The 24,945-nt window shown below is 37.7% G+C and overlaps 1 protein-coding gene across 1 annotated transcript in view; it reads right to left on the bottom strand.

Annotated features, from left to right (window-relative positions):
* Positions 1 to 24,945, bottom strand: part of DCC (DCC netrin 1 receptor) — an 827,169-nt gene that overhangs the window by 219,470 nt on the left and 582,754 nt on the right. The window contains exon 14 of the mRNA XM_052660382.1: positions 19,251 to 19,361. Within this exon, the coding sequence (XP_052516342.1) occupies positions 19,251 to 19,361 (111 nt within the window). The remainder of the gene's footprint in view (positions 1 to 19,250; positions 19,362 to 24,945) is intronic.

The following is a 24,945-nucleotide window of genomic DNA, read 5'->3' as shown; positions in this document are numbered from 1 at the left end:
GGAGCTTCAGCTTCAGCATCAGTCTTTCCAATGAATATTCAGGGTTCACTTCCTTTAGAACTGACTAGTTTGATTTCCTTGCAGACCAAGGGTCTCATGAGTCTTCTCCAGCACCACAATTTACAAGCATCAAATCTTCACTGCTACACCTTCTTTATGGGTCAACTCTCACATCTGTACATGACTACCGAAAAAACCATAGCTTTGACTATGCAGATCTTTGTTGGTAAAGTGATGTCTCTGCTTTTGAATATGCTGCCTAGGTTTGTCATAGCTTCCCTTCCAGGGAGCAAGCATCTTTTAGTTTCATGTCTAAAATTAATTTCACTGGAGGAGGAAATGGCTAACCACTGTAGTATTCTTGCTGTGAGAATCCATGAACAGGAGGATAAGGCAAAATATTTCTCATTCAGTTCAGTTCAGTTCAGTCGCTCAGTCGTGTCCAACTCTTTGCTTAGGTATCATTAATAAGGGGTAAAATCAAGGCAGATGTAAGAATAATAGAAAGGGATATGAAATGTTAAAAACTGTCTTGCCCAAGGATTATTTACTCTGATTTAACTAGAGATGAAAATAAATGTAACAGTCCTTTCCTGAGAAATTGTCAGGATAAACAATTTAGGGCCATGATTTGCTCAGCATGAATGGGATTGTACTTGACCCATGGTTTATTGCATCTGTGAAAAGTGTATTTATTATTAAAGAAATGAGACAGTGGTTTGGATTAAAGCCACACAGACTCTGCAGTGTGCACGTCTGGTTTAATACTAGGCTCTGCCATTTACTAGCTGTATGTTCTTCTCAAATTATCTTCTCTGAGTTTACCTATGAATTAAACTGGATTACAAATACTGATTGAATCAAAGCTTGAGCTCTGGAAGTAATCAAGAGAAGCATTCAAATTTGTATTGGATACTCATGAGATATGAAATCTTAAAAGCTGATTGATCCTCTCTAAGTCAAAGTTTCCTCATGCGCAGAATGAAGGTAAAGATAGTAAGGGTCTCATATGGCGGGGAAAAGATTTAATGAAATAAAGTACTGCAACACTCCAGTCTTGAATAGAACCAACTGATGTTAGCTACTAGACAGAAAATGCACTTGCTATCCTGATGTAAAATTTTTTAAAGACACTGTGGGTTGCAATTAAGAAACTGACATTCTAGTTTTTATATCACCATGCTCCTTATGATCCTATCTCTAAAGAAATGAGGTATTTTCTGGACACTAATCATAATTCTAATAAATACTACTAAATTGCTTCCCAGGTTTGAGGTATAAAGGTTAGGTACTCATGACGATCAGATTACAGGAGAATAAACATGGCAGACATAAAACCTGTACTCTCAGCATGTATATTAATAGTTTAATGGGAAAGACAGACAAGAGAAAAGGCAGTTACAATATACCCTGATACATATTTTGATAGGTTTAATACAGGTACCTGTAGCCTCGTCTTTGAAAATCAAACATGAACTCTAGGAAGAAATTTAAGAAAGAACATTCTCCATCTAAACTTTAAATGTTCATTTAGTGCTTTGCACAGTTCTTGACAATTGATAAGTACTCAAAAATCTTAGTGATTTCAACTGTATTCTAATTGTCTGTTTATTATTTCTTTCATAAGTGAAAAGCTCTGACGGTAACAATGTTAAATATGTAAGAGAATTTGATGATTAATGATAATATTACAGTTTATCTTTTTCATTGGTATAAGGCAAAAGGTGATGCAATCAGTTCAGTCGCTTAGTCATGTCCGACTCTTTGCAACCCCATGAATCGCAGCACGCCAGGCCTCCCTGTCCATCACCAACTCCCGGAGTTCACTAAGACTCACGTCCATTGAGTCAGTGATGCCACCCAGCCATCTCATCCTCGGTCGTCCCCTACTCCTCCTGCCCCCAATCCCTCCCAGCACCAGAGTCTTTTCCAATGAGTCAACTCTTCACATGAGGTGGCCAAAGTACTGGAGTTTCAGCTTTAGCATCATTCCCTCCAAAGAAATCCCAGGGCTGATCTCCTTCAGAATGGACTGGTTCGATCTCCTTGCAGTCCAAGGGACTCTCAAGAGTCTTTTCCAACACCACAGTTCAAAAGCATCAATTCTTCGGTGCTCAGCCCTCTTCACAGTCCAACTCTCACATCCATATATGACTACTGGAAGAACCATAGCCTTGACTAGACGGGCCTTAGTCGGCAAAGTAATGTCTCTGCTTTTGAATATACTGTCTAGGTTGGTCATAACTTTTCTTCCAAGGACTAAGCGTCTTTTAATACCCACCACCAAGTTTATCCATTTTCAACAAAATCTCCTACTGGATTAAATGATATATGGGAATATGTCTTTCATTGAAGCTTTTAAAGTAGATATCATACTAATAGCTTTTCAAAAAATGATACATTCTAAAGATGCTACATCAACTCTATCTTCTAAGGAAATGGGTATCTTCTCCTTTGACGATACTCTTTTGTGAACAAAAAGGATAAGGTACTATTGGTCTGCCTGGAAGTTGCCAAAGATATAATATACAAAGGTGTAAAAAAATCATCTCAAATTGCATATATAAACTTTAACAACAGAACACAATGTTTGAGAAGAACTTCTCCCCGTAAACTCTAAGTGAAAGCAATAAAAGAGATGAAGGGGTTAATTAATACTTTTTGACCCAGTTGCCATGGAGACTTTCCAGTGTCCTTGCAGTGTAATGGATTCTCCAATGAATTCTGTTTGGCATATCTGAAGCTTTTGCAATAATTTTCGAAACAACAAGATAATCTGTCTAATCTCATTTGATGTTCATTTATGACATTTTCAAAATAATAGGAAAGCCTAATGATTTCAGTGACAACATTCAACATCTTTGAGAATTAAAAAAAAGTATTTTCAGAATAAATATTGATCTGTTTTTCTGAAAACCTTAGAGCATCTCTCCTGAAAGTTAGTTAAATTAATACCCACAGAATTACATCTGTCAAAGCTTTAAGGATACCCTGGAAATGAGCGCACAAACAGGCTCTTGAAGAAGAGGGGCTGACAGTACATGACTCACCTTTAATCTTCACTTCATAAGAGGAGTTTCAATCCTAGATCCAAACCTCTAAATACTTTCTGACATGATAAAAAAAAAAGTGTGCTGATACATAAGAGTATATACTAACTCTCATCTAAACTTTTAATGGACTCTTGGCACACAGTTCACATCACTGGGCCAGAGGAATGGTGTCTGTCAAGTATTAGACTTATGTCATTGAAAATGTATGGCCTCATAAAAATAACTGTGTTAGGAGATTGTTTATAATCTGGAATAACCCATTTGTACCTACCTACTCACTTTTCAAAATAAAGACAGAAAAATTTTCTTTTATGTCACTGGCATGAATTTTGTCTTACACAGCTGAGCTTACAGATTATGAAAGTGGTTACTACTGGGATGAACTATAAAACATTGATTTATAAAATTTGCTATGAAAGGTAAGTGATGTGAGTACTCTTTGTTTGAATACCAAAACTAAAATTTGCTGTCTGCAAGTTCATGAAAGATTTTATAAATACCTCTAGGATAAAGACTGCATATTTAAAGCACAGAGAAGCAGTAAAGTAATTACTGAAATAATTTGAAACCAAAGAACATATTTTGCCTAAAACATTCAAATTAACAAGGCTGCAAATTTCTACCAGAGTCAAGATAACTAGTTTAACTGCCATTCCTTATTGACTATGGAATTATGAATTTTGCCTTGTTTTTATTAATTTATAAAGAATAATTATTATTCTCTGAGTGATGACACAGATTTTCACTAATGAGTAATATTCACATATAGCAATGGCAACCCACTCCAGTACTCTTGCCTGGAAAATCCCATGGATGGAGGAGCCTGGTAGGCTGCAGTCCATGGCGTTGCTAAGAGTCAGACATGACTGAGCGACTTCACTTTGACTTTTCACTTTCACGCATTGGAGAAGGAAATGGCAACCCATTCCAGTGTTCTTGCCTGGAGAATCCCAGAGACGAGGGAGCCTGGTGGGCTGCCGTCTATGGGGTCACATAGAGTCGGACATGACTGAAGCGACATAGCAGCAGCAGGGAAATTTACCAGGCTAATGCCAGTGACATTTCAAAAATTAATGTGTATTTTCAATGGGTCAGTCATAGTTTTATGTACTGGGAATAGAGTTTTGGGGAACATAAGGCCAAAAAATTTAAGAATAAAAAAAGAGACCATGAGGTCTTAGAAATCTAGGATACAGGATAAAACTGAATTTTATATATGACACACCAAGGAAGGTATCCATGGAAGAATCTAAGGAGAATGATCTGAAAGAGTCAGTCAAGTAAACCTCAGTGTGGAAAGCTTTATAGACAGAAAGAATAACTGCTACAAAACCTCCAGAATAAGAGTGAGCTTAGTACCTGAAGAAACTGAAGGTCATTTAGAAGTTAAATGAAGAAGATGAAGAAGCAGGCACCCAGTGAGAATATCAATGGTGCAGCTGCTATGGAAAACAATATGGCAGTCCTTCAAGATGTTACAAGTAAAATTACCATATGATCTAGCAATTCTACTCCTGGGTATATTCTTGAAGGAATTGAAGCAGAGCTTCAAAAAAGATAATTATACCCTATGTTCAAAATGACCCAGACTTGCCTGTGAGTGTCCAGGAGTCTCCAGCAGAGGCATGGGTCGGCGGTGGCCTGCTGCAGGGCTGGGGGCACTGAGTGTAGCAGTACACGCATGGGATCTTTTGAAGAAGGTCAGTATTATCTTCATTACCTCCACCACAGTTTGGCACAAGGTAAATTGTAGGGAGGGAATACAGCCCCACCCATCAAGAGAAAATTGGATTAAAGAATTACTGAGCATGGCCCTGCCCATCAGAACAAGACCCAGTTTCCCTCTCAGTCAGTCTCTCCCATCAGGAAGCTTCCATAAGCCTCTTATACTTCCCCATTAGAGGGCAGACAGACTGAAAACCACAATCACAGAAAACTAACCAATCTAATCACATGGACCAGGGCTTTGTCTAACTCATTGAAACTATGAGCCACGCCATGTAGGGCCACCCAAGACGGATGGGTCTTGGTGGAGAGTTCTGACAAAATGTGGTCCACTGGAGAAGGGAATGGCAAACCACTTCAGTATTCTTGCCTTGAGAACTTCATGAACGGTATGAAAAGGCAAAAAGATAGGACACTGAAAGATGAACTCCCCAGGTGGGTACATACCGAATATGTACTAGAGGTCAGTAGGAAAAAATAACTCCAGAAAGAAAGAAGAGATGGAGCCAAAGCAAAAACAACACCCAGTTGTGGATGTGACTGGTCATGGAAGCAATTCAATGCTATAAATAGCAATATTGCACTGGAATCTGGAATGTTAGTTCCATGAATCAAGGTAAACTGAAAGTGGTCAAACAGGAGATGGCAAGAGCAAACATTGACATTTTAGGATTAAGCAAACAAAAAAGGACTGGAATGGGTGAATTTAACTCATATGACGATTATATCTACTACTGTGGGCAAGAATCCCTTATAAGAAATGGAGTAACCATCATGGTCAACAAAAGAGTCTGAAATGCAATACTTGGATGCAATCTCAAAAACGACAGAATGATCTCTGTTCGTTTCCAAGGCAAACCATTCAATATCACAGTAATCCAAGTCTATGCCATGACCAGTAATGCTGAAGAAGCTGAAGTTGAACGGTTCTATGAAGACCTACAAGACTTTCTAGAACTAACACCCAAAAAAGATGTCCTTTTCATTATAGGGGACTGGAATGCAAAAGTAGGAAGTCAAGAAACACCTGGAGAAACAGGCAAATTTGGCCTTGGAATACGGAATGAAGAGGGCAAAGGCTAATAGTGTTTTGCCAAGAGAATGCGCTGGTCATAGCAAACACCCTCTTCCAACAACACAAGATTCTACACATGGACATCACCAGATGGTCAACGCTGAAATCAGATTGATTATATTCTATGCAGCCAAAGACAGAGAAGCTCCATATAGTCACAAAAACAAGACTGGGAGCTGACTGTGGCTCAGATCATGAACCCCTTATTGCCAAATTCAGACTTAAACTGAAGAAAGTAAGGAAAACAACTAGACCATTCAGGTATGACCTAAATCAAATCCCTTATGATTATACAGTGGAAGTGAGAAATAGATTTAAGAGCCTAGATCTGATAGATAGAGTGCCTGATGAACTATGGAATGAGGTTCGTGACATTGTACAGGAGACAGGGATCAAGACCATCCCCATGGAAAAGAAATGCAAAAAAGCAAAATGGCTGTCTGGGGAGGCCTTACAAATAGCTGTGAAAAGAAGAGAAGCAAAAAGCAAAGGAGAAAAGGAAAGATATACCCATTTGAATGCAGATGTCCAAAGAATAGCAAGGAGAGATAAGAAAGCCTTCCTTAGTGATCAGTGCAAAGAAACAGAGGAAAACAATAGAATGGGAAAGACTAGAGATCTCTTCAAGAAAATTAGAGATACCAAGGGAACATTTCATGCAAAGATGGGCTTGATACAGGACAGAAATGGTATGGACCTAACAGAAGCAGAAGATATTAAGAAGAGGTGGCAAGAATACATGGAAGAACTGTACAAAAAAGATCTTCATGAACCAGATAATGATGATGTGTGTGTGATCACTCACCTAGAGCCAGACATCCTGGAATGTGAAGTCAAGTGGACCTTAGGAAGCATCACTATGAACAAAGCTAGTGGAGGTGATGGAATTCCAGCTGAGCTATTTCAAACCCTAGAAGATGGTGCTGTGAAAGTGCTGCACTCAATATGCCAGCAAATTTGGAAAACTCACCAGTGGCCACAGGACTGGAAAAGGTCAGTTTTCATTCCTATCCCAAAAAAGGCAATGCCAAAGAATGCTCAAACTACCACATAATTGGACTCATCTAACACGCTAATAAAGTAATGCTCAAAATTCTCCAAGCCAGGCTTCAGCAATACGTGAACCATGAACTTCCAGATGTTCAAGCTGGTTTTAGAAAAGGCAGAGGAACCAGAGATCAAATTGCCAACATCTGCTGGATCATGGAAAAAGCAAGAGAGTTCCAGAAAAACATCTATTTCTGCTTTATTGACTATGCCAAAACCTTTGACTGTGTGGATCACAATAAACTGTGGAAAATTCTGAAAGAGATGGGAATACCAGACCACCTGACCTGCCTCTTGAGAAACCTATATGCAGGTCAGGAAGCAACAGTTAGAACTGGACATGGAACAACAGACTGGTTCCAAATAGGAAAAGGAGTATGTCAAGGCTGTACATTTTCACCCTGTTTATTTACCTTATATGCAGAGTACATCATGAGATACGTTGGGCTGGAAGAAGTACAAGCTGAATCAAGATTGCTGGGAGAAATATCAATAACCTCAGATATGCAGATGAGATACTTAAAGTTGTCAAACTAGTAAAAGACAAAGTAGAATGGTGATTGCAAGGAGCTGGAGAAGAGGGAAGAGTAATGAAGCATTGTTTTTCAAGATCAAAACTGGTTTGGAAAAGCGTGATAGTGATGTTATACAACAGTGTGTCTATACGTAATGCCAGTGAACTGTACACTTAAAAATGGCAAGTGATATTTAATGTGTATTTTAAAACCATTTTTTTCAATTAAAAAAAAATTAGCAGACCCTAAAAGTAAGTTTACACTTGTCACTTTCCAGGTGGTGCTAGAGGTAAAGAACCCGCCTGCCAATGGAGGAGATGTAAGAGATGAGGGTTCAAAACCTGGGTTGGGAATATCCTCTGGAGAAGGGCATGGCAACCCGCTCCAGTATTCTTGGTTGAAGAACCCCATGGACAGAGGAGCCTAGTGGCCTATAGTCCATAGAGTCACAAAGAATTAGACCCAACTGAAGCGACTTAGCATGCATGACCATGGTGGAGATGAAGTGTAAGTATTTGGACATGTGAGAGGCAGAGTCAACAGGGCTGTGTAAGGAAGAGGTTCCATGATAACTTACAGATCTTTAGCTTGGGCCACTGGTGAAGGATATAATGAACTGAGGAAAAACAGACAAATTCTTTGGTCATGTTAAATGCAAGGTGCCTATTAGTCATGTGCATAGACACCAGGCAAATAGGGTATATAAGTCTGAGGTTTTGGACAAAGACTGTGGAGAAATTTATATTGAGAGATGAGAAGCCACCAGTATTTAAAATAAACCTGCACAAAGACAGTGTGAACATGTGTGTAAACAAATAAAATACAAATAAGATGATGTCAAACAAATAAGATGATGTGAAGCAAATATCATTAAGTCTTCCCGCACCACACTGGAAGACCAGGTTCTTTACAATGGCCTAAAGGGTCACGTGTGACCCATCCCTTTGTGCCCTTAGTTCTCTGTCCTCGTCTCCTACCGCTTTCCCCCTTGCTCACCTTGCCCCAGCCATTTACTCCGCATGGGACCCTGACTTTTCCCCAGACGTGACAGACATACTCTGGGCACAGGGCATTGCACTTGGTATACCTCTGGGAAGCTCTCCCTCAGATATGCCTTCCTCCCTGCCCTTCTTCAGGTTTTGTTATTTAATTTCCAACTTCAGACTTCTTTGGCTACCATATTTTAAAATTGCAATCTTTACCTAAACTCTTCATCTCCCAATAATCTCAATTTTTTCCCCCATAGGGTTTAAGGTCACTTACTACGCTACCTATTTCATTATTCTTTGTCTCATCTCTTTCCATAAATTCTCTATAATACCAATAATTAGAATAGTTCCTGGCACAAAGTGCTCAAAAATATAGAGACAAAGTCTATGTTTCCTATGAGGTTCAATACAACTATCATTATGTACAACTCATTACATATAAAATCACCACAATTTTATATGACTCTATATGAAAACTTTTAAGAAAAACATTTTTAAATTTTTGATGTTGAAACAACACAAAAGTACAGTTATTAATGTCATTTTGTCTTGGTGACCAGCAAGATTTGTCTCCTCTGGCTCCTGAAAATGAAAATGATTGCTGCTGTGTACCGGGTTCTATGGACATGGCGTTGCCAAGTTGTTGGGACTTTGACATATCTGTTCTCTACTTAGTATGCTGCATATTATGGGTCATTTTGTTAGAGTTTAGCTCCAGTCCTTAACAGCCTATATATACATGTATATATGTATGTATATATAGTGATTATTTTTTTTAACAGAGAATTAGAGAAAGCCAATGACATACCCACACTCTCTCTTTCCAGTTCTGATACATACTGTTTCATTTCTATTGGCAGTGCTTGTTCTCAGCAATGGATATCTTCTTCCTTGTCACTCACTTCTACAAACTGTGAATGTTGCTTGTTTATTGCAGTGGACAATCACTTCCAATCATCGTTTAACTCTACCATAGGGAATTAAATGATATGTATTAGGATGTTTAGAGCAATAGTCTGATAATCTTTGGATGGTAAGGCCTGTGTTGCTCTGTGGTGTATATTTTCCACCTGCAATACTACATATTTACTGCTTCTATAACAAAAGTATATTCAAATGTTACAGTGGCTTTCTAAATTTGTCCATAAAGATCCATCAAGATTTGTTTAAATAGTATAAATGTATGTTATATAAAACCCATATCTTTATAACTATTATGTATGTCTTTATAATTTACATATTTTTATAAGTTAATCTTTTTATCGAGGAGTAACTCTCTGTCCCAAAAGATATATTTGGCTTTTAGAAAACTACCAAAGATAAATCTATATTTATTTTCTGTTGGAATGATTAGCATTTTTACTCCATCCCTTTATTCTAATTAATCCATTTATGTTTATTGTTATTACTATATGGGGATTTATGTCATTTTATTACACACTTTTAATTTCCTGTGTATTTGTAACAAACAATCAGTTTTCTTCATGACTTTGTTTGAATAGGCTAAAGCACTCTCCTCCACCATTATTTTTTCTCCTCTACTGAATAAGAAATTATACACTCTGTATCCTTAAACTTGTCATTTTTCAATTTTGAAAGGATATGAAACTTGAAATGTAGAATTAATGATATCTTTACTTTTCATAAGAACAACATTAAAAAAAAATCTCTAAACTGTTTAATCTCCATGATCTCCTATCCTTTACCACCTCATTTTTGTCAACTTTTTGTTAACTTTCCAAACTATTAAAATTTTTGTTTTATAAAGTCATAATTTGTTCAGATATGCCCACATATTACATTATTTTGCTAATACTTTCTCTAATCATACTTCTAATGATTTTCTTTTTATCTTTTTTTTTTTTTTAAAGTAGGGGCCTTTAAAAAAAAGACAGTGGTGATAAACTATTTCTTTATATGTGAAGGGTGTTTATGTTTCTCCTTTCCTTGTATAATTATTCAGTTGGCTATACAATTTGGGGATGATGGAAATTTTTTGTCAGCACTTTGCAGATATTTCATTGCTTCTTGGTTTAATTGTTACTATTGGGAATTCTTCATCAATATAATTATACTTTCTAGATAAGTAATCTCTCTTTGGGGCACTTTAAGCTCTTCTTTTTGTCTTTAACTCTGTACTGTTCAATATATCAAAGCTAAAGCATTATTCCTGAGTCTGCTAATCCATGTATTTCATCAATTCTGGAAAATTCTCACTTCTTATCTTTTGAAAAATAACTTCTCTATTCTTTATTTTCTTTGGGGATTATGATTGATGCATGCTAAATTTTCTTATTTCATGTTTAATGTCTTTAGAATTTTCTCTCTTTTATCTATCACCATGTGTTAATTTTGTTTTCACCTATGTTTACTATATTATTTAACACATCCAGTAACGTTTCATTTCAATGACTATATACTTGTCATGTTTAAAGCTTTTTCTTTTTCTAATCATTTAAATAAATTATTTCTCAAATCTGGATTGGCCTTTTGAATTTTTTGGAAAGAACCTTGTTTACATGCTTTGATTGCTTAAGTGTTGTATATTTGAGGTTTGAAGTTTCATGCCTGGAATATTGGTAGTTATCAATATAAACATATTTGCCCATTTCATATGTGTATGCATGAATATGTATATGTGTTGTCACGCCTCCTGTCATTCTGATCTTCCTGTTTCCTTCTTCTAAGAGCTCTTTTGGAGAAGGAAATGACAACCCACTTCAGTATTGTTGCCTGAAAAATGCCCCGAACAGAGGAGCCTGGCGGGCTCCAGTCCATGGGGTCACACAGTTGGACACGACTGAAGTGACTTAGCTTGCATGCATGCAAAAACACCCAACCACAGTGGGTCCACCTAGAGAATTCAGGGACATGGAGAGTTCCCAGCCGGGGCTGGGGTTGGGGGGTGCGTTATGCAGCCTACCACAACGCTTCCATGTGTTCTCCTCTTCTTTCTTCCTTCTTTGTTTCTTTTCTTTTTCTATTCTTGATTTAATTTCTTGAAATTAGTCAAAAACTTATTTTTCTCATTCTTCTGCCTGGAGACGCTCCACCTTTCAGAATCTATTTTTTGAATGCATATGATACTTCCTGGGTAATCCCATCATCTTAGAGTTTATGATTATTCTTAAAATAAACTTTAATGTGTACTTCCTCAATGCCATGTGCCCAGGGAGTATCACCCCTATAATGCAGATTCCAAAAGATGGAAGTTCTATTGTTGCTCATTTTGCAAACGAAGTGAATTTGCAGTAATCCCACTTTACCATTACCTAAAAGACGCTTGCTCCTTGGGAGTAAAGTTATGACCAACCTAGATAGCATATTAAAAAGCAGAGATATTACTTTGCCAACAAAGATCTGTCTAATCAAGGCTATGGTTTTTCCAGAGGTCATGTATGGATGTGAGAGTTGGACTGTGAAGCAAGCTGAGCACCAAAGAATTGATGCTTTTGTACTGTGGTGTTGGAGAAGACTCTTGAGAGTCCCTTGGACTGCAAGGAGATCCAAGCAGTCCATCCTAAAGGAGACCAGTCCTGGGTGTTCACTGGAAGGACTGATGCTGAGGCTGAAATTCCAATACTTTGGCCACCTCATGCGAAGAGTTGACTCATTGGAAAAGACTCTGATGCTGGGAGGGATTGGGGGCAGGAGGAGAAGGGGACAACAGAGGATGAGATGGCTGGATGGCATCACCGACTTGATGCACATGAGTTTGGGTGAACCCCAGGAGTTGGTGATGGACAGGGAGGCCTGGCGTGCTGCGATTCTTGGGGTTGCAAAGAGTCGGACACAACTGAGCAACTGAACTGAACTGGTCAGGCTAATAGGGCTAATTATCTATTTCTTGGGGGCGGGAAATTGGAGCCTGTTCTTAGATTCAGAGTTTTTGCTTACATCACTGTTGCAATTTCAGGATTCTCTGCATTGGTAATTTTTGCTAGCCAAGCTCCTCCATTTTATGGTAAGGGTTTAATTTAAATCATTATTGATTTATATAACAATTTCTACCTGTTCACTTTAATTTTATTTTTAAGCAGCACAAATGGATACCCATGCATTTCCTGGAGAATGCCTTGCTGAACTTAATCAAAAATTCCTTCATATCCTATGCAAGACATTTACATAAGAGCTTTGGGGAATTCTAATGATTTTGTTTTTTTAAGCTGAAATTTTGAGATGCAAAGTAAATATTTTAAAACTTCCCAGCTGTTAGTAATATCAAACATGCTTTCAGGGAACCCTGAACAAACAGTGAGGTTTGGCTCTATAATTACTTTAACAAAACATCTTAATTAAAAGGGTAATCCATAAGGAACTGGAGTATTTCTCCAAATTACTGCTTTTTTTAAAAATATTTAAGCATATTATTTTAATACCCAGATTATATTGAATAATCATTACACAGTTTACACACATTCTTAATTGTATGATATCAAAGTCATTTCTAAATTTGAATATCATAAATAATGCCTCACTAAATATATTTTGCCCAGTGCTTCCCACCCCACCACCCTTCCATCACCCTCAGATAATTTCCTTATGTAAGAATCCAGGAAGCAGAATTTGCTTATGTCGCTTAACATATTAATATTGATCTTCACACGGCTTAAGCCAAACAGAGAAGGCAAGAGAAACTACAGAAGTCATAGGAAGAGACGGAATGGCTTTCATTGCTTTCAGCTGTCTATATGCATCACTGCTTCTGTTGAACTGACTTGCAAGGCTTAAAGTTATCACCCTAATGAATAAATCACACCTTGAGTTCACAAGGAGACTGGAAAGCAAGGAGAGGCAGCTATCCAATAACATGCACTTAGAAGGTCCAGCGCTGGGCCTCCCTCCCAGCGCAGATTTCTCTGGTTACAGCAAAGAATGCCTCTTATTTCAAGTGGTTTTCACGAAGATTGCTTGCTCCTTATCCAAAAGCTTAACAGAAATCAAAGCCATTCTATATGGAAATCTGACTTCAGAAAGCTTAGCCTTGAAAACTCTGATAAAAGTCATCTTAATCTCAATTTATAAATTAAACATTTACTTGAATAAGTTAAAATCTCAGATGAATATTTAAAGAAAACCCCCCTAGCTTAAATATATGTATATGTTTATTCTATAGATTCTGTACAGATTCCATATTCTATGCTATTTCTATATTTTCAGATAGAGAGAAAGCCATCAAGCTGCATATTGTTTTGGGGCTACTAGCAACCACTTTCTGAGAAGGCAATGGCAACCACTCCAGTCCTCTTGCCTGGAAAATCCCATGGATGGAGGAGCCTGGTAGGCTGCAGTCCATGGGGTCGCTAAGAGTCGGGCACAACTGAGCGACTTCACTTTGACTTTTCACTTTCATGCATTGGAGAAGGAAATGGCAACCCACTCCAGTGTTCTTGCCTGGAGAATCCCAGGGATGGGGGAGCCTGATGAGCTGCCGTCTATGGGGTCGCACAGAGTCGGACATGACTGAAGCAACTTAGCAGCAGCAGTAGCAGCAGCGACCACTTCTGAGCTTGTCCATTTATCCAAATTTAATTCTTATCCAAGGTTACAGTTTTTAATATTTGAATGATACAGTCAAATGAAGAAAAACCAGAGGAAGGAAGGGCAATCAGATTGAGTTTCAGGGAGTAGCTCAGTGAAAAGAGATCATGGGTCAAGAAGTTGAAAAAGCCTTAGGATCAAATGTTTGGTTTTTTCATGCAGCAAGTGAAAACAGTGCTTTACAAAGCAAGTGAAACTCATCTGCCCCAAACTTCTACAGTTAAATGCCCTGACTATTAGTTTCCACTCTGTTTTAAAGGCTAATGATCTCAAGGAGTACAGAATAGGTGCATGCATACTCAGCCACTCCGTTGTGTCCAACTCTTTGCAACCTAATGGGCTGTAGCTTACCGGACTCCTCTTCCATGGAATTGTCCAGGCAAGCATAACTGGAGTGGTTTGCTATTTCCTTATCCAGGGGATCTTCCCAGTCCAGGGACTGAACCCACATCTCCCCCATTGCAGGTGGATTCTTTACCACTGCTCCACCTGGGAAACCCTAATTATCTCAAATCATAAACTATAACAGCATTATGTACAAGAAGTATGGACTCCACTAGCTTTCTTCTATTAATTTGTATTTACATTTTATCATATTGCTAATGCTCATGGCCAGTTCTTATGGTCCACGATAACTGTTTAAACAATTTTAATCCAAAGGTCTAAACAATTTTAACCCAATGAAGATGTGAAAGAATGAATGAAGAGGCAACAGATGAAATGTGTTGAAATGTGTTCAGATAATTGGTTGGTAAAGGAGTAGGAGTGAGGATGAATTCTGAACTAATAATGATAGATGTGCTTTTTCTTAAGCCATACTTTTTGAAGAATGCTTACTATTCTGTCCTACACACCCTTTCCTATAATCCTAGCTGTCAGTCTCCTTTCCCTGAAGTTTCTAGTTTAAGTACTACTTGTTCTTATGAAGCCTGCTCGATCACTGCAGCCATTGTTAACGCCTCAAGAGAGTTATTCCTGTTTTTCACATTTGTACTGCCCATTACTTGGCACATCATAGGTACTGAATCAGTACTCAAATAAGGAGAAACTTAGGGAGAAATGCTGCATGCAGAAGAGAGATAACTATTAAGTTAAAAACATGGTACAGTTCAAACATCCAAAGAAATAGCATTTATTAAGACTCTATGCACGAGCTCTGCATAGAGGTCCTTGATCAGCGTAGATGTACGAAATCGGCATCCCTCGTAGTGCAGTGGTTTAGAATTCACCCTGCAATGCAGGGGACATCAGTTTGATCCTTGGCCCAGGAAGATCCCACATGCTGCAGGGCCACATGCTGCAGGGCCACTAAGCCCAGGTGCCACAACTACTGAGCCCACGTGATGCAACTGCTGAAGCCTGTGTCCGCCAGAGCCTGTGCTGTTCAACAGAAGAGGCCACTGCAATGAGAAGCCTGCTCACCGCAGCTAGAGAAGGCCCTCACAGAGCAATGAAGACCCAGCACAGCCAAAAATGAAATTAAATAAATAAAAATAAATTTAAAAAAGTTTTTTAAAAGAGATGTATGAGATGGAGCCTACTTAGATCCAAGGGATATGATAAGAATGTAGTTAAGTGGGAGTTTTGTGCCATCCCAGGAGCTGCGATTTTACGTTTGGTTCTTCTTACAATGTGAGTCATTCAGAGCAAGGAGTAGGAGCAAGTAAGTCAGTGGAGCATCCCATTCATCCCAGGTATTTTATGAGAACTTCAGCACCTCCACTTTGTTTATTTTCACTCCTTCCAGTAAGAGACATAGTCCCTTAAGTTTGGGTAAATGATATGACCTCATTTCTTAGAATCTTTGGCCTTGAATCACTATTTTTATCATCACTGGGTCAGTTCTACAGGATTCATGGACACTTAGCTTTGATAAACCGGACAGGACAATGACTCACCCAACCTGGTCTTGAGTATCAGCTCCACAGTTGCCAGCAGAGTGAGATCCAGTGAGCTTAATTTTCTTAGCTTAACTTGCTCTTGAAATATTGGGAACTCATGTACATCCGTGGTGGATTCATGTCAATGTATGACAAAACCAATACAGTATTGTAAAGTAAAATTAAAAAATTAATTAAAAAAAAGCAAAAAAAAAATAAAGATAACAATATATACTACAATGGAGAGAAGAGAGTATAAAACACAATATATAAAGGTTAAAAGTAATTTCTCAAGTGAAATAGAGAAATGAAGTATTCCTATAACACATTCTAGCCATCCTTGTATTTTTCACATGAGACCAATCATGTTCTCGTGACTTTGGGCCCAGCTCTCCTGACCTCCTTGTCATACTTCAGACACCAACGGGGCTCCAGTCTCTGGATGTCTACTCTTGCCATTCCTTCTGCACCAGGGGCTCTTGTCTGAACTATTTGCATAGCTGTCTTCCTCACTTTCTCAAGATCTGTGCTCACATTTTGCCTAATCTGAGAGATCTTCACAAATCCCTGCATAAAAGAGTATTCCCTCATCATTTGCTATACCTTCTGCCATACTTCCTTTTTTCACATCATTTGTCACTACCATTTCTACCTTGATAAAATTTATACTCTCTGAGAGTAGTGACTTTGTTTCTTCTTTTGCCCCTAGAACCTAAAATAATGCCTGGTATAGAAAAACTTTCAAGAAGAAATGTATGTTGAATTAATGAACACAAGATTTAAACTTCCCTAATCCATTACCGAAGGGTATACAAAGTGCAAAAGTCACACACTGCAAAGTGTGACTTGATGTAGCTCCATGACTCCTTGATTTATCTAAGACAAGTTAAATAATATTTATTTTCTAAGGCTCAAGGTACTTTATTGTAAGATAGTCCTGACTTGGCCCATGTATCAGTTCAGTTACTCAGCCGTGTCCAACTCTTTGCAACCCCATGAACTGCAGCATGCCAGGCCTCCCTGTCCATCACTAACTCCTGGAGCTTGCTCAAACTCAAGTCTATCAAGTCAGTGATACCATCCAACTATCTCATCCTCTGTCATCCCCTTTTTCTCCCGCCTTCAATCTTTCCCAGCATCAGGGTTTACTTCTAATATACTTTTTGGGTTTTAAACAGGGTATTGTCTTCAAAATGCAAACATAACTGTCAGTAGTTATGTTATAGCTTTAATGATACTCTTAGGATAAAGTTCAAATTCTTATTTTGGTCTTGCCAAACGTAGAATCTGCCTTTCTGGCGAAAGTAATTGTGTGCCATCTCTGTGTTTCAGCTTTGATGGTCTTTATTTCAGACCCTAATAGCAGTCTAGTCAAGGCTATGGTTTTTCCTGTGGTCATGTATGGATGTGAGAGTTGGACTGTGAAGAAGGCTGAGCACCGAAGAATTGATGCTTTTGAACTGTGGTGTTGGAGAAGACTCTTGAGAATCCCTTGGACTGCAAGGAGATCCAACCAGTCCATTCGGAAGGAGATCAACCCTGGGATTTCTTTGGAAGGAATGATGCTAAAGCTGAAACTCCAGTACTTTGGCCACCTCATGCGAAGAGTTGACTCATTGGAAAAGACTCTGATGCTGGGAGGGATTGGGGGCAGGAGGAGAAGGGGACGACAGAGGATGAGATGGCTGGATGGCATCACTGACTCGATGGACGTGAGTCTGAGTGAACTCCGGGAGTTGGTGATGGACAGGGAGGCCTGGTGTGCTGCGATTCATGGGGTCACAAAGAGTCAGACACGACTGAGTGACTGAATTGAACTGAACTGAATAGTAGTACTATGACCTATGTTGACTTCAAACTTGCATTTAGTTTGCCTTCTCCTCAGTTTTTAATGTATGCTTTGCAGTGATAATTCTTGTTAATGCTTCAGGTCTCAATTTTAAATACAAATCTTCTCTATATCCATCTGTTTGTCCATCTATCATTCTATTTAGCCATCCATCCTAAGTTGAACTATAGGATACTGCCAATATTCAACCAGATTCGTACTATAACAATGATTATTCCCTATGACTTCATTTAGAATGTTTGTCTGTCTAAGCTACACAAAGAAAATAATCATATCTTTCTTATTTATTATTATATCCTCAGAGCTCAGTACAATGCCTGATGTTAGGAAAACTTTCTGTAAATGTTCTTTGAATTAATGTGCTATTACATAGCAGTGATTGTCAATATTGTGGAAATAGTATTTGTTGGTTGTTTTACTGCCAGGATAATCATGTTGTAAAACCAAGACTGTGACTATATTAAAACAATTGAATGGCAGTGAGTTATTTAGACAGGGAAGACAGGAAAGATCAAGGAGGAAGAAAATTCAAAGAAGGAGCCTAGGGAAGAGTAAGGGAGAACAGATTTGAGAAATGGTGATGGAGAGGAGAGAGGGAGAGAGAAAAATGAGAGGAACAGAGAGAGACAGAGAATTGTCAGTTCCCAGTAACTTGAATATTTTCAGGTCTGTCACTGAAGAAGTACGTGGATTCCATTTTCAATTAGTTAGGTAGCCATCATATTTTCAGTACACATGTGTTTATTGTTTTAGCTACTTTTTTCTTGGTCCCAGTTTGGATCACCTAGTTTTAAGTTTACTGATTTAAACTTCCTTCTTTTTCAAGTATCTTTCATTTTTTATAAATTTCTACTTCATGTATCTGTACTTCTCTAGAGTATATTTCTACTTTATTATTTATATTTTTGTTTATTCTATTATTTATTTGTCCATTGCTTCCATTACCCCTTTCTCTTGAATTTTATTCTCACGTTTAGTCATGATGCTTTTTATTTTAAGAAGTACTTCTCATCTGATAATTTTGAAGATTTTGTTATATTGAACGCACTGATGTGTGATTTTATATGAACCTCAATATTTCATCCACAAGTATTCCAGATAACTATCAATTAAGAAAATAGGGCAGACTACCCTTTATGTAAGTGCCAAACATTAACGATCATATCATAAGCTAGTCAAAAATGCATACTGCTGTTTGCAGAAGCATCATGAAAGAGCCAGAGAAGCTATGTAAAATAATCACATTTTATGCTCATTATCAGAAATTGCAGGCATTCCTCTGAAGAACATGGTTAAGATCAATTACTTCAAATAAAATAAATAGAAAAAAGGTCATTTCAAATTTTTTGAAAAAAAGTGATTTGCTATGAAGACTATAATTAATTTATATTTATATGGCATGGCTGAAGACTCTATTCATTCAGGGTTTTTGGATTTGTTTTGTTTTGCATCTAAAGATACAGGAAGAAGAAACATCCTTAATGTGGAAGTTCATCAACTTTTTAGAGGTATTCTTTGAAGCTGAAGTAACAAAGAAGACAGATGTCAGAGTAACAGTGATGGGGAAAGGTCTTACCATCAAGATCGTTCTCTGGCGTCTCTGCTGTGAACCAGTTGGAAGGTGGCCCAGTGCCATTGACTGTCATGGCTGACACCTGGAAACTGTACTGACTTCCTTTCTCCAGTCCTGTGAAAGAATTTCCCACAGAAGGGAAAAAAAAAAGTTACTGAATAACAAGTATTTTTCATGGGTTTTAAAAGTTTTAGCAAAATTTCAACAATAATAAACATGCTTTACATTTTCTGTGATTGTTGTGGTAATTACTGGTATTTTGGCCCAAAGGGTTGGAAGATTCCAGCAAGAAATCAAATTATTTTTCATATATTCTCATTTATTTTTCCCAGTTTACAAAAATGTATCCTTGAAAATAGCCTCAGGGCAGATGCAGAATATAAAATATGAACGATGAAGAAATAATCAAAAATAGCAAGGATCATTTTTCCTCACAGTCCAGAAGAGGCTTGCCTATAAATCAAGAACAGTCAATCTAAAAATTCATGCTCCATCATTCATTCAAGGTCAGTGATTCCTTTGGGCAAAGAAAGAGAACTCCAAAGCCACTGTACTTCAGCTGAAAATACTAGGTTTTCATCTCTCGAAAACATCTCAAGGCATATTTGTTTTGCATTAGGTTCCATACTATCGCATGAAGAAAATCTATCTCTATGATAACTTGGACATGGATTGCAGTACTCAGTGATGACCTCTGAGCTGATTTTCCAGTACACAGAGAGTACAGGTAATAAGAGAAGCCCTGTGCATCATGACTGAGTGTGATATGTATAAATTTTTAATGTGAATAACTTTCCTTTTATCTGAGTTTCAACATAGCTCATCAACATGACACATTATTATAAAACAAATAATGCCTGTCATAAGACCATATGACATTTCTGAGACACTGAGGACTCAGTGTAAACCAACAAGTTCTTAAACCTTAAGGAGTTGAACAGCACTGATAACAATTAAAATATCATCTCTCTTTTTCCCCCATTAATGAAATGACACAAACATTCGGAGCTAAGGAAAAATCATAAATAAAATAGCCTCTTAGAGAGCTGATGCTTCTATTAAGTACAAAATTATGTATTTGTATATTTTTGTACAGAAGGATGAATAATTCTTGGTACTGAGAAGAATTCTAACTTGCTACTACTAATAGATGGCTTTTAAGCCATGGTCAGAATGAATTTGTTACAGTTGAAGGCAGTCATCTTCAATAACTAGGACTTTTAGAGAAGACAGTTTGATAAACTAACCCACATGTAATACTGGCCACTTAAGATACTTCTAAGTTTATAAAACAAATTGGAAGGCATGGGTGAGAACAGTGTTGGTACTGTTGTTTCTCTTCCTAGGAGTGCTTTAACTGTACATCCACAGAGTCACTACGATGCCTGACTCGTGGAAGGCACAAACAGAACACAACTGTTGAAAGATCCACTGAAGCAAGCCGACTCTTTGCGACCCTGTGGACTGTAGCCCACCAGCCTCCTCCGTCTATGGGATTCTCCAGGCAAGAATACTGGAGTGCATTGCCATTTCCTTCTCCAGAGGAAAGCAAGCCTTAGCACTAAGGAAATACTAGGTTATAACACAATACCCAACACCATCAGCAAGGTGGTGAATGGATGCTTTTAAACATAAAAGCTTCTTTAGGTAGGCTTTTGCTCACCCTGACCTGTCCCTTAACGAGCATGGCATCAATCTGATATTTGTTAACATTTTGCACCCTTTCGTGGGTACTGCTGTTGATTCCTGAGGCAGAAGGATTACAGAGCTCTCTGGGAAAGCAGAAAGCTGATAGGAAGAGAATTTGGGGAAGAAATGTTTACCTAATCATTGAAGCTCATGATTTTCATGGTTGTCTCACCTGAAACAGTTTAATTTCATCAAGAATATACTCGTTTGTATTAAGAAGAAATTTGAAATTTCTTTGAAATGGATGGACAATTATGTCAACACTATCTCCAATGACTGATGTGGAATACCATCTTTGATGGTCAGTTTTATATGCAAACTGGAGTAAGGCTAAAGTCCCCTCAATCAAACATTTATTGTTGCTGGAAAGGTATTTTTGTAGATATGACTAAAGTCCATAGTCCATTGATTTTATATAAGGGATATTATCTTAGATAATTTGGTCAGCCAGATTTAATCAAGTGAAGGATCTTAAGAACAGACTGCTGTTGCTGCTGCTAAGTCGCCTCAGTCATGTCCAACTCTGTGCGACCCCACAGACGGCAGCCTGAGGATTCCCTAAAAAAAAAAATTTCACCTGTAGGGAGCAGCTTCAGCTTGAGAGTTCCAGCTGCCTCTCCTGATATCCTGCTCTGTCAATTTTGGAATTGTCCAGCCAACCATCACGATCAATTAAGTCAATTCTTTGCAACAAATCTTTTAGTGTATATCTCCACTGATTCTGTTTCTCTGGTCAACATACCTTGACTAACACATCAACTTCTTACATGCAATATTTTGACACATAAATGGAAATCTTTCTGAATGCCCTATACTCTGTCCCATTCATTTGACTTGATAACAAGTGATGTGTAGCATGCAGACTTTACTGACTTTAATAGAACTTAACTAAAATATCTCACTATAAAGCAGATACACAAATTTCTCTTTATAATTTTGCCAAAATTCAAGTTACATATGTTGAGTTTAGGCTCTGTCAGTATCATTAACTCAGTTTTGAGTAAAATGAAAGCTAAGAGCCTGAATAATAATTTAAAGTAACTATTAAAAGGCAGTTAAGAGACCATCCATTGTTTCCCCAGTGGAGCCTCACCTGGCACCCCCCACCCCACCCAGCTACTTATCAGAATATATTTTCTAACCAAACACAGTAAAGTAGCTTTTCATATCTTTCTATGATATCAGTAGTGAATTTTTAACCCTCTGTACAGAGGAGTACCCAGATGATCCTAAAAATCCTGCCAACTTTTCTTATAATACTATATTTTAGCTTAACTTTTAAAAATTTTGCATTTTCTCCTAGAATATTGCTGTGGAATCTCACTAATAACACCTAGAAATTCTAGTATAAGAAAACATTTAAAGATATATACAACATTCCATTATTAAAAGAGATTGTAATGCTTAGTGAAACAGCCCGTCTAATGTTGTTCATCCAACTAAAGTGATCCTTTAAATAAAGCAGGTATATTTCTGGAATAAGAAATTCACCAAGGGAGGGAATCCACTCGAACAGTTTTACTGGTTAAATAAAAGTATTCTTTAGATTACACTGAATCTGCTTTACTGTGGTATTACCTACAGATAAATTTGAGTTTTACACAGTGGGGTTAAAAAGAAGTTAAATTCCACTTTCAAGATATCTTTACCCAAGTCTTCTGATCCTAAATTCAGTGCCTTCAGTACCAGATCTTTATCAGCAGAATTAAACCTGTGACTCTCTTCTAGATTAGGTAAGTGAAGTACGCAGTGATAAGCAAAACCAGAAATGTTTGCCTTTCAGAGTCAGTCTGGACAGTGCCCTGAATTCTAGCCTGCAAATGTTCCTGCTTCTTTGTTTGAGGGGTACTTGGCCAGACAAGTTTTAGATGGGCTATATGTATGCATGTTAGTTGCTCAGTTGTGTCTGACTCTTTGAGATCAGACTGTAGCTCGCCAGGCTCTTCTGTCCATGGAATTCTCCAGGCAAGAATCCTGGAGTGGGTTTCCATTTCCTTCTTCAGGAGTTCTTCCCAATACAGGGAATGAACCCGGGTCTCTTTTAATCTCACTTTCTCATATATAGTTATTAGGTAATAATACCTGCACTTCTATCTCAGAATATTCTTTTGAGAATCAAATGGCAAAACTGCTTTCACAAATAATTTATAAAATTAGACACTTGATAGACATAAAGATACCTAATATTTGCAAATTATTTTCTCACTTGAAACACTCCATTGATGGATGGATAGATGGATTCATTCATTCATTCATTCATTCACTGGAGATGGGATAGAAGGAAACCAATCTGTAAGAAAAAGCTATTTTCTATGTATATCTCTCGAAGTTGTTATCTGAGATGTGTTTTCAGAGTTGGACTAATGAAAGTATTAACTAGGATTTTAAACCTAAATATGTAGGGAAGTTTTGACTTAATCTCTTCTAAAGTTACTCAATTCCTTTAGCTGCCAAGATAATTTTCAATTTTTATTATTCAATATATATCTCTTTCCATCTCTGAGTTATTTCACTGTTCCTTTACATACTCACACAAACGCATAGTCATTGCCTATGGTCAATAATATATTACCGATAGTTTAAGAGTTAAGAATACAGGTGTTCAGTTTAGGCAGAATTAGATTCAAATTTTTGCTTTGCCACCTACTAACTGCATGATCTAAAAAACTTGCTAGCCATCTTTCTTTGCCTAAGATTTCTCATCAATAAAATGGAGTCTATGAATAAAATATTATTACAAAGGTTACATTTTAAAACAGACAAAGCTTTATTTTCTTATCATGGACATTTTTTTAGCTATACTGAGGTATACTTAATATACCAATTGCTGTGCATAGTTAATGTATACATTTTAATGAATTTAGACCTAAGCATAAACTGTGATACCACCACTACAAATAAGGTAATAAACCTATGTATCACTTCCAAAAGACCCCTTCTTTCCCTTTGCTCTTTTTTTAATGGTAAGAACATTTGGCATGAGACGCCTTCTAAACAAGTTTTTAAGTGCACAACACAGTATTGTTAACTATGGTGCTATGTTGTACAGATCTCTGAAACTCATTTGTATCGTGAAACCTTACTTTTATACCCATTGAACGACTCTCCATTTTCCCCTCCCCCTCTCCCCAGGCAACCACCATTCTATTCTGTTTCCATGACTTTGACTATTTTAGATACCTCGTATATGTGGAATCATGTGGTATTTACCCTCCTGGGACTGATATTTCACTTAGCGTCGCATCTCCAGTTCATCCATTTTGTTGCAAAAGGCAGGGTATTTTTTCTTTTCTGTGATAAAGCTGAATAATATTCCATTGTCTGTACATACCACAGTTTCTTTGCTCATTTGTCAGTGGAAATTTGGGTTGTGTGAATAGTGTTGCAATGAATATGAGAGGGCACTTATGTCTTTGAGATCCTGACTTCAGTTCTTCTGGATATGTACTCAGAAGTGGGATTAGTGGTTCACTGCAGATTTGTTTTTAATTGTTTTGCGGAACCTTCATCTTATTTTCAGCAAAGGAGCAGTTGTCAAATTTGCTATTGCTGTTATGACTTATAACATTATAAATGTTAAAATTGTTTTTAATATCAATGGTCATTTACAGATTCATACATGAGCCAGATTCACTCACAATAAAGTGAGCTAAAGATGATAACATTGGATAGTTGAAGGAGCACATAGCTACGAATCAGAGCATCTGTGATCTACCTGGAATCTATACCTTTAGCTACTGGTGGATCTTAGCAGTGTCACTCTTCAAGCCTCCATTACCTCTTCAATGAAACAAGGGCTCTGGGCGAGATGAACTGTGTGTTTTCTGTCCTGTTTGTCAGGGACCTAGAATTCAGTCTCAGTTTCTATAGATCTAGCCCATGTCTCTTGAGTCTCCTGCACTGGCAGGCTGATTCTTTACCACCAGCACCACCTAGGAAGCCCCATCTAGGTAAGCAGGCCTTTTCCATGGGAGGACTGGGGCTGTGTAGCAGTCTGCTCTGTGTGTAG

Source organism: Budorcas taxicolor, chromosome 22, assembly GCF_023091745.1.
Source record: "Budorcas taxicolor isolate Tak-1 chromosome 22, Takin1.1, whole genome shotgun sequence".
In the NCBI taxonomy this organism is placed as follows: domain Eukaryota; kingdom Metazoa; phylum Chordata; class Mammalia; order Artiodactyla; family Bovidae; genus Budorcas; species Budorcas taxicolor.
This window is presented reverse-complemented; position numbering and strand designations above follow the sequence as displayed.